The 11,447-nt window shown below is 42.3% G+C and overlaps 1 protein-coding gene across 1 annotated transcript; it reads right to left on the reverse strand.

The window, feature by feature from the left end:
• Nucleotides 1-687: 687 nt before the first annotated feature.
• Nucleotides 688-3,473, reverse strand: pou3f2a (POU class 3 homeobox 2a). The gene has a single exon (XM_032586252.1). The coding sequence runs from the start codon at nt 3,149-3,151 to the stop codon at nt 1,982-1,984; it is 1,170 nt and encodes a 389-aa protein (XP_032442143.1). The 5' UTR covers nt 3,152-3,473; the 3' UTR covers nt 688-1,981.
• Nucleotides 3,474-11,447: the final 7,974 nt, after the last annotated feature.

An 11,447-nucleotide genomic window follows, 5' to 3' on the forward strand; every position in this document is an offset into this window, starting at 1 on the left:
TAAAAAATCATCTCGCCGTCACTATCGAATAATTTCCCAATTATTCTGACCATTGGTGTATATTTCAGATGCAGGTGATTGAGTGTGGCTATCTCTCCGCACAGCAGTATCAGTGCCCACATCTGCAAAGCAGCTGAAGGACACTTCCAAGCAACCGAGACGAAGCGATAAAGTCCGTAATTAAAATGCAAAGGCCAGAATAGATAAAAAAAAAAAAAGAAGAAAAAGAAAAGAAGCAGCTTTTTGCATGTGTTTCCCCCTCCTTTTCCTGCCTTGGAGCTCAATAAATATGGAGCAAGACTGCAGGGTTGTAGAAAACCAGTACGATTTAATGACAAAAAAGCAGATAGAAATTGTGCAATTGTTGATTTCATTTCCCTCTTTGCTGGATCACAGATTTCAGGTCGATAAATTTTTATTTTGGTTTTATTGATTTTTTTTTTCCTCCCCTCCCTCTCTTTTACACCAGAAACTCAAACTCATCTGAAGGATTATAACTGTTATCTAAAAAAAAAAAGTCTGTTATTGTTTGTTTGACAATAAGCAACATATATATATATATATATATATATATATATATATATATATATATATATATATATATATATATATATATATATATATATATATATATATATTTTAATCTGTGCGTATTGCAGATTAATATTTCACATATTGTTATTTTTCCCTTTGACTGACAAGAGAAAAAATGACTTAGAAATTGACATTACAATTATTTATGATAACCAAATAATAATTTCTCTGCAGCCGTCATCGTTCCTTCATTGTATTTGAGTCTCTGATGTTCAAGATTTGAATCAAAATATGTCAGAGATTTGATCTCCGACTTCTGCAGGATTTCCCCACAGAAACGACTTACATATCAGATCATAATCACAGGATTAAGGTGGCACAAGAACACGTGTCTGTGTTTGTGCTTTGGCACAGTTTGACATGGAAAACAAACCCAAAACAAAAACACAGTTAACAAACAAAGTAAAGCCATACATATGTTTTTTTTTTTAATAATAATAATTTAAAAAAAACCACAGTCTTCTCATCTGACGGGATCAGGGTCACTTTAAATAGGTCCCCCGTTCTTTTTACTTAAAGGAAGCAAGGCCAAAGTAAACTGGATCCCTCTGAAGGCTCCAGTCGGACAGTCTCGGTCTGTTTCGTCACAGCGTTTTGGGGAAACGTACAGAAATAACCAACAGCAAAAACACAGTGTAAACGGACGCACAGAAAGGAAATCACGAGTTAACCAATACATGTATTATTATTATTATTATTATTATTATTATTATTATTATTATTATTATTATTATATCAACAATATTTTTTCTACATTTTCAACATTTATAAATTGACATATTATTTTAACGAGACATTATAAATAAGAACATAAATGAAATAATAATAATAATAATAATAATAATAATAATAATAATAATAATAATAATAATAAACGGTTGGCTGGTATTGTGGGCTACAGCATTTGTCTGCCATTTCAGCCCTGTCTTTTACCACAAGCTGCAGGATCCCTGTCGCTTTTGTTATGATGGAAAGATGGCGTTTATTTACCCACACCGACTGCAGCCTGCTCCTATAGTTTTCCTCCTCCTGCCTTTCTTTAAGACAGATGCAGAAAATGTCGCTGCTTTCTCCCCCCATCTTTTATTTTTTTCTTCCTCTCTTCTCCCCTATTTTGGTTAGCACACCCCAGCTCAATGTGCCTGGCATGAAGCCATTCTACACATCTCTGCTCTGAGTGTTTTTTTTTTTTAGCACCGGGGTGCCACTCTGCATCCCTGCGTCCGTCCAGCACTTAAAACTGGCTGAGGTCCAGTTCCAGCATTGGGAATTTTAACAAATAAGAAGCTTCCTCCTGCAGAGGTTCGTATTTTCCCCCCGAAAAATAATAATAATAATAATAATGATAGTAAAAAAAAAAAAGAGAGAAGAAAGTACTGGACAGGGGTCACTGCACAGGAGTCTGTCCTCCGTGGTGAGGAGGGGTGTCCCCGTACATGTCCTCCCCTCCTGATATCTGTCCCCCAGCGGGGGTCATCCTCTTCTCCTTCTGCCGCCGGTTACAGAACCAGACCCTCACCACCTCCTTCTCCAGCTGCAGGCTGTCCGCCAGGGAGTTGATCTCCGCCGCTCCCGGCTTGGGGCATTTCAGAAAATGGCTCTCCAGAGCGCCCTTGACGCCCACCTCGATGGAGGTCCGCTTTTTCCTTTTCCTCCCCTGCGCCGCGATCTTATCTAGGCTTGTGGGACTCCCCGACGTGGAGTCCGCCTCCTCCAGCCACTTGTTCAGCAGCGGCTTGAGTTTGCACATGTTCTTGAAGCTGAGCTGCAGCGCCTCGAACCTGCAGATTGTGGTCTGAGAGAACACGTTCCCGTAGAGCGTCCCCAGGGCCAGCCCCACGTCCGCCTGCGTGAAGCCCAGCTTGATACGCCGCTGCTTGAACTGCTTGGCGAACTGCTCCAGCTCATCCGAGGTCGGCGTGTCCTCGTCCGACTGGTCCTGGTGGCCCCCGTGCTGCTGGTGCTGGTGGTGGTGGGCCCCGGGGCCGCCCCCGTGCTCACTGAGGTGCGGGCTGTGGCTGTGGTGGTCTTCGTCCCGCAGAGGGTGGTGGTGCATCCCCCCCTGCTCTCCCCCTGGCATCAGAGCGAAGCCGGACTGGGTGTACACCAGGCTCTGTCCCTCAGATGTCGCCATGCCGGTGATGTGCGTCGTGGCCGTGCTGGTTCGCCATGCTCTGGCGTCGTGATGCGCCTGCTGGTGCGCTAGGTGAGGGTGTCGCTGTTGCTGCTGCTGTTGCTGCTGCTGCAGGCTGCTGGAGTTCTGCAGCTCCTCTCGGTCACTGTCATGCAGTATGGGCTTCACGTCCTGTTCTCGGAGGGGACTGGACGGCCACGGCGTCCCGCTGTCACCGTGAGAGAGCGCCGTTATCCACTGGTGCGCGTGGCTGAGCGGATGCCCACCGCCCGGTAGCGTGCCGTAGTCGTTCTGGAGCAGGGTGTGCGCGTCCCTGTACGCTGCCGCCTGCTGCATGCTCCCGGACTCCGAGTGCGGCGGCGGCGGCGGCGCGCTGCTGGGGGTGCTGAGGACGCTGTAGTGGTTTGACGCTGCGGTCGCCATAAACTCTCTCGGAGCCAGAGTGGTAGCCGGAGTTAAAGAGGGAGGCTGCCTCTGACAGGAACTCTCTTTGCGCCACGGGGCAGCTATAGGCGTCTCTCTCCAGCATCTCCCGGGCGCTGTGCCAAGGGGACGCAGAGGCGCGCACCTGTGGTCCGCCTCGCTCCGCTCTTTATTGGCCGAGAACGCCTGACAGATGTGGTTACCCCTGACAGCACCCCGCTCATTGGTCACGGGAGATTGTGCTGAAACCCCAATCAGTCTGGCCAACAATGCGAGCAGTCCTGCAGCATGTTGGCGAACAAAGTGGAAGGAGAGATGTGGCAGCTGAGTTCAAACACGGAAAATACAGAACATGTTCAGACTTAAGAACATTTAAAAAAGAAAAAAGAGAAAACGTCTTGTTACAGTTAATGTCTCTTGATCTGGGTCAGTGGGTCACATTTATTGGTTTCATGCGCAAAAATGACGCGTAAAAGTTGTAAACCTTCCAATTATGCACATGTGTGTTCAAAACCAAAACAGGAAGGGAGTGGAAACCAAATTCTTCTTAGATATATTGCAGAGATCATTTGGAGGAACTCCCAGCTGCCTCTCTGCCCTCAGGACGCCGTCCAAGGAGAGCGAGAGCGAGAGAGGGAGAGAGAGAGTGTGTGAGAGGGACCGCGTGCTTCCAGCTTCTGCCCCGTTGCCATGGCGAACGCGGTGAATGGAACAACGACGCCCACGTCACAGCTGCAATTCGCAGCTTCTTTTGCGCTTCGCCCGGCCCGTCGGGGACAAATAATCCAGGGGAGGGGGCGAGCAGAGAGGGCAGCTGAGGGGCCAAACAGAGAGGAGGCTGCAAGAATGGATCCCTCAGTGCGCCGTGCCCCCTTCCACCTGCTTGTTGGGTAAACTTTGGAGATGGATGCGCCCACAGTAGCACGAGGACTGCGGGGGGGGGGGGGGGGGGGGGGGGGAGAGGGTTTGTTTTCCTCCCAAAAAATTCTGAGGGGCTTGAATTGACCGAGCAAATGAACTAAATACCCCAGATCTTTTTGAAATTAGTGAAGCATGTTTTGGAAAACTGATTTATTCTGCCTGTTCTTAGTTTAGTATATTTGTAGAAGTAGCATTCTGTGCTGCACTGTCGATTTTAGAAGGAAAAAACAAACTTTATTTTATACAAAATTTGACTTTTCTACTTCCATTATTTGACATAATGCAATGCTTTCCTTACAGTTGGAGTGACATATTTTGAACCTCTTCTCATCAAATGATGGTGGTGATGTGATGTATTCTTGATAGGCAAAGAGTCAGTTTAATGACATTTTTCTTTGAAACAGTGAAAATTTAACCATAATTTTTAAAAAAATAAATAAATAAAAATTAAAGATTGGGGACAAAATTCTTCCAGATCAGCAATGCCAGCTTTGCGAGTAAATCTGACAAATCGCTATGCAAGTCTTGTACGAAAACAACAAGATTTACCTCAGTGTATGTCCAATCCAATTGATGAGGAGAATTGTGGCACACTACTTCTAGTTTTTGAAACTCAGTCATAGAGTTTCCTTTTGTGTTGCATAAATAAGAGTAACACATTGTCAGACCAGCCATGTGTAATGAGTGTGTTTCAGATTTTAAATGATCTGTCTTAAAAACAGCTCCAAGCTGCAGCAGAAGTATTGAAAATGATTGAAATATCTCCAGTCTGGCAAGAGCAAGTAGCCATAATTTGTCCAAAGCTTTGATACATAATATGTACTGATAAACAGCTGAAGCCAACGACACGGTCTATAATAAAATAATCTTGAATCATGTCTTCTTCATTTGATTCCCCCCCCCCATGTTTAGCATTAATAACATCAATATGTACAGAATGTTGTATGTTTTGAAGAATTCAAAAGGTTGACATTCTCTGTTCTACATATTTGGAGCTTACATCATTCTATATTAATTCAACTAAAGATGTTTCTGTAAGATATTTTGCGACATTTCTCTATTATTGGCAGGTTTGATTTTGCTGCATCCCGTCTGTAAGTTAGTTGAGTGATATTAAAAAAAAATTACAAAAAAATCTTATTCTGCTGAGTCCCCCTGAAATCCACCCAAAGCCCCCAGGGTGTGTCTAGACCTACTTGCAACTAGTTTTAGGGATATGTGATTTTATTGGCTCAATGTGGGGCAAACACAGCAAAAATAGATAACTTGGGAAAAAAAAAAAAAAAGAAACTTCAAGAGCCCAACAGATACACATCTGCAGTCAGATTATTGGGGGGAAAAAGCACATTGTGAGAGAAAACTATCACCCTTTACATTTGTTCATATGTGTCACATTACAACAACAAATTTCATTGCATGTTATTGGGATTTTATGTGATAGACCTACAAAATGGATAGTGCAATTGTGAAACTGAAGGAAAATGATAAATGCTTTTTAAATTGACACAAGAAATACAATCTAGAGTCTTTTTTACTTATCCCCCCTTTACTCCGATACCCCTGGTTAAAATCCATTGCAACAATTTGCTTTCAAAGTTAATCAAGGAAGTAAAAGGCAGTGTATTTACAATTTCATCAGTAGGAATACAGCTGTTTATGAAGGTCTCAGATGTGACATAAAGAACCTAAACTTTTAGTATAGATAGAACATTAATCATCTTAATTAAATATCAACCAGTGCATTCTACTACCTATGCTGTTAGTGTGTAATTCTCAGGAGGAGCTGCAGAGATCCAAAACTCTGGTGGAGAATTTGTTGACATGACAACAAATTCTTAGTCGTGTACTTCCACAAATTTTGCCTTTTGGGCAATTTAGTGGAACAAGGTGCAAAATGTAGCCTTTTGACCTTCTTAAAATGCATGTTAAACATTATGCAATTTTGGATAATGAACACTTCCCATCACCTTGAAGACAGCATTACAATAATTAAGCACAGTGGTGGCAGCTTTATGCCGGATGCTTTTCTTCAAAAGAGCAAAGTTGGTTAGAGCTCACAGATGGATGGAGCAAAACACAGTTGAAAACTTGATACTGAGCACAATAAACTGAAGCTAGAAGTTCACATTCCAGCTGCAGAGCCAGGAAAACCGTCAGATCCTCAACAGAAGGGTTTGGATAAGAAAATATAATTGTCAGAATGGCCCAGTCAAAGTCTGAACCTACAGTAAGTCACACTGAAAACTGCTGTTCACAGACACTCTCCATTAAATCCGACTGAGCTTGAGTTCTTTTACCAAGAAGAAGGGGAAAACATTTTAATCTCTATAACTGAGAAGCTTGGAGAGTCACGGCCCAAGAACCTTCCTGCATGAAACGGAGCAAAAGCTGGTACAAAGTACCAAGGAGGGCTGCGTGGATGTGCACACAACAATTTACAGCTCGTGCTTTCTAAAAGTTTAGAAAACCATCCATCATTTTCCTTCCCTTTCACAATCACACCCTACCGTGTGTTGATGTATCACATAAAAACCCAATAAAATACACTGGAATTAATGGCTGTAGCCTGAAGACGTGTAAAGAAGTTCAAGAACTATAAATACTTTTGCAAGGTGCTGTATAATGATGGGTTAATTAGCAAACACAGTGAATGAACAAGCTGGGCATGCATTGGCTTAAACTGACGTAAATTTACTGGGATCGAAAGAACAGCAGCTTATGATCGGGGGCACAATTCAGAGAATTACTAAATGTGTCACCAGGGGTTTTGGCAAGCCGTGTGTTGAGACAGGCAAAACATATTACTCTAATAGACTAATATGCAAACTACTGGCTGCCCAATTACAGAACTTAATAATGCATAAATGATGCGAGGCCTGTTCTTACAAGTCGAAGGGGTCGCTGTTAATTCAGTCAAAGGCTGCTGGGTATGGCTGCTAACCGACTCAGCAGGTTCGCACACATGCTGCCTCAGTTTGCCTGCATGTATTCAAGAGTGAGGGTTAATGATGAAGATTCTGAGCGTTAAATTAACAGTAATTATGTGGCCCCATAGCTGTAAAGATTCAATTTGTTTCCAAACCTAATGGGTCTAAGTGTCCCAATGTGCAGGCTAAACTCTGTATGAGATATTTATGATTTAAAAAGCACATAGTATCAAGGAAGCATCCATGGATGGGTGCATCTGGGGTGTATCTAGGGGGAAATAAAGGTGGTTGAAAGAATTGAGTCTGATGTCAAAGAGTGGATTGTACAGAATCTAAATTAATCCAGATGTGAAAATCCATTTCTGTTTGTTGTTCCTGTGTAAGTAGTGCCACCTGCTCGTTTTTGCCACTTTGAGGAAAAAAAGAAAGAAAAAAAAAAGCATGATTCAAGTGTGAGATGAAGCAATTTCTCTGAGTGAACCGGCAAATTATCCGGACCAATATGTGACCCTCTCATGTCCCTCCCCCTGTGGGAACCCTAACACCAGGGGTAACTGGGGCAGGAGGGAGGCGGGGGCTTCTTTATGCTGCCGGACACAGGGAGATAATGGCCATTCCTCCACAGCTGGCCCTCACAATCAAAGGAAGAGGGAGCTTGGAGGATTCCAGCTTTAACCAGGCCTTTGTCTGGGCTAATTACATCTGAATGCGAGACCCCAAGAACCCTCCTCCCTCCCGGAGCAAAACCTGCACAGAATACCCCAAACAACCCTTCAGCGAGGAGGCACAGTGCACAGACATGGGGTGCACATGCACAGAAATATAGAAACCTGCAGACTAATTCACCATCCTTAAATGTTAACTGGCGTACACACACACCCACACACCCCGACTCTGAACTCGTTCATTACCCAGAAACACATCCCCATCCCCAGCAGGCTCTCATCAAAGTGCTGTGCCTCGCTCGCACACACTCACTTGTGGCACTTGGCATTAGATCAGATCTCAGTTTGCTGCTCTCAGAAGAGATAAGGAGGTCTTAGAGGACTTAGGTTGAATAGAAAACACAGTGAAGAGCCTTTCCCTCATGCACCCCCATAATCCCAATCTATACCGTCCCTCTGGAGCCCCCCTGCCCCCAACCTCCAGTGCTCTACTCCATCTGTGCTCTGAACTATTCAGCTTATAAAACTGCTCTGTGATATTTGGTCTTAGAGAGAATCTTACAGAGTCGGCTCAAATCAGCTGTTTATTTGTGAAAAGTAATGCACAAATATTAGTTGCAGGTCTTGGCAGAATGCATTAATTCTCTGGTGATTTCCTAGATGTAAACTGTGTTTTAAACAATCTATAATCAGATGAGAAAAATTCAATCCAGGTTGGACATAGCATCACGTTTTCTTTTGTTTATGTCTAACTCTTACTCATGTCCATCATGAATTTCAAACTGATTTTAAAAAAATTGTTTGTTGTGGAATAGTTAAAGTCTGAGCCTAGATATTTGTTTTTGTTATTTTGAACTAGAGATGGTCAAATATTGTCCAGATTTGTTAAAAGTAAAGATAAAAAAAAAACATTAGCCATTAAGTTAATGCCAATTAGAAATTCTGATTCAAAAACAAACTTCAGCCAATATTTTTGTAATCCTCCAAACATGCACAAAACAAGAGTGAAGGTGCTGGCAATACAGAAAACTTGTTTGAGTTGTACTTGACAGATAATTGCTTATGTGGCGCCACTTGATACACCATGACACTGGGCAATGTTGTCTAATTCAAGTATTGGTACCTAGAAGAATTTGTATATACTAATGTAAACATATTTTTGAAAATTTGTTCTTAAAATAGATTATATGTGTTAATTCACTGGCTATCTAACTGCTTTTACAATAGCAGGGAACAAGTTTCACAATGTCAAATCATTGTGTGGGTGAAAAGGACAAGAGTCCCATCGTGATGAATTGCAATTTTTTTTTCTGGATGATGATAAATGTCTCTCAGTCGTCAAGAACTCTACTTCAAATTTGAGAGCAGAAGCAGAGAACCTCTACTCAGCAACATTGTTGGGGCCCACTAAATCCATGGTAAATTGTGATGATGACTTTTGAAACTCTAACTTTTAGCTTGACCAAATATGTGACCCTAAAGAGTTGCCAGATAAATTGTGGAAGTGTTTTACTATAAATATATCCAGCAAATCTGAATAGAATTTATCCCCCCAAAAAACTTCAGAAAGAAGGTAGAGTACACAGAAAATAATAAATACATGTAAGATCTTTAGCACAAACGTTAAGAGGAATTTTAAGAGCAACTTTTCATTCTGAATTTACATAAACTGTATTTTGGATTAGCAGTCATCTTGCCCATTCAGGTTAGATCCTTACATTTAAATGTTGGATCTTCCTGTTGAAGAGATTGTTGAGACAGAATTAATGCTTTAAAATATCAATTTGTAAGCTCTACATCTACTAGAAGCTGTGCTGCAACAAGCGATGAGGCTGTAGCTCCCCCTTGTGGTGACTGAAGGACACAACACATAGCAGCACACAAGTGTGTAGCTGAAACTCTGGAGGACTTGCAGAGATCTAAAGCTCAGGTGGGAGAATCCATTAACATAACAGTGATTAGTTGTGCACTCCACAGCTACATCTTTTATTTTAAAGGAAGCCATTGGACAAGCTGGTTAGAGTTGATGTTAAGACTGGAGGAGAGGGATGGAGGAAGAAATTGGGGAAGAGTTTCACCTTCCAGGAGGGCAATAACTCTGAACACACATGAAGAACTACAAAGAGATGATTTGGATCAAAGCACATCTATTTGGTGCAGTCAAAGTCAGAACGTCCAGATGAGCTTGAGCTGTTTTGGAAAGATGAAAATAAATTTCCCAAAACAATCTTTAGTGTCATTAGGCACACACACATATACACCAAAAGCCTTGCAGGTGCAGCAAGAAGTGGTTCGACAACCACATTTTTAATACTTTTCTGAATGTGTTGGTGTCATGAGTTCCCTGTTTCCTATGTTTTCTGTCATGTTCCATGCTGCTCCTCTGCTCACTACCTCTCCCTTATATGTTAGTTAATTCATTGCTCTCACCTGCTGTCTTGCTCCTGCTGGCTGCTGATTGCTGATTGTTTTCACCTGCTGCTGCTACCTTTATAAACTCCTGAGCCACACTCAAGGTAAGATGGTCTGCCATCAATTCTTGTCACAGTCTGTTGAGGCCTCCATAAATTTATTCAGGACTATTGCCTTTGTCTGCTCTGTGAGATTATCTGCCTCTGGTTATGAACCTAGTCTCATGTACATGGACACTGATTACTGCCCCACTGATTTTTGGCTCTGTTCTGCTTGCCCTGTTGCTGACCTTTACAAAGGCTCTTCTACTGCAGGCCTTGAGGGTCAGTGTCCAGCAACTTATGTATCCCTAGTCCAACACACCTGAATCAAATAGCTGAATCACATCCATAGTGTTCAGTCAATTCTCCAGGGTTTTGATTCATTATTAGAATCAGGTGTGTTGAATCAGACGCATGTATAAAAGTTGCAGGACACAACCCTCAATGCCTGGAATTGAAGACCCCTGACCTACACACTCTGAGTACTGAGCTCAAGGTCTGAGTCTCGAGCGGTTTCCAGGGAAACCACTTCTCCTGATTACGCAGTTCCTCCTATTCACTCTGTCTGTTTCTCACTGGTCTGGTCACTGGCCCCCAGAAACTGAAGGCCCAGTTGCTGACCAACTTCCACATTTTCTTTAATAAATAAAAAAAACTCTTAATATTCACAAGGTTATTTCTTGCACTCTGTCCAAATTGTACAATACTCATTACAATTTGATCAACTGGAGAGTATCCTTTCTTGCTTTTGCTGTTGTTTTTGCATAGTACAAGCCACCATTCGTTCACCAAAGATTTAGTTGCTGCCAGTGTTCAAAGGAAGGCAGACATCTTTTACAGAAGGTAAAACATGTCTGTTTTACTGACTTTATGATTGGACTCAATGACATAAAAATGGAGCTGATTGTGAATTATGAAAGCAGTTGCCTTGTCTTCTACATTACCCAGTAGTAGTTCACTATAAGTGCAGGCCAGATTGCAGGGGAAAGAATAGTTCACATATTTAACATATTATTAAGGCTGATTGCTGGCTGTCAGATTGTACTTGCAAGTTGAATCTTTATAGCTGGTTGTGTAAACAATCAGAGGTTTCATACATAAAAGCAGTTAACACATCACTATCATGTGATTTTTACAAGTGGTTGCAGACTCATAGATGGTAATATCTGCGAGTTTTAAGCTCAGAAGCTGTGACGTGATCCAGAACAATGAATAAGCCAGTCTCTTCTCTGTCGTATATGAACTGTGCGTGGGGGTTGTGGAGAGAAAAGGGAGTATACAGTACTTCACTTACCCTGGACGCATTTCACATTTTGTGTTGTTGGTGAGT

Source organism: Xiphophorus hellerii, chromosome 15 (genome assembly GCF_003331165.1).
Source record: "Xiphophorus hellerii strain 12219 chromosome 15, Xiphophorus_hellerii-4.1, whole genome shotgun sequence".
Classification (NCBI taxonomy): Eukaryota; Metazoa; Chordata; class Actinopteri; order Cyprinodontiformes; family Poeciliidae; genus Xiphophorus; species Xiphophorus hellerii.

Coding starts and splice junctions, on each gene's coding strand:
- pou3f2a (XM_032586252.1), bottom strand. CDS start 3,151: ATGGCGACCGCAGCGTCAAACCACTACAGCGTCCTCAGCACCCCCAGC.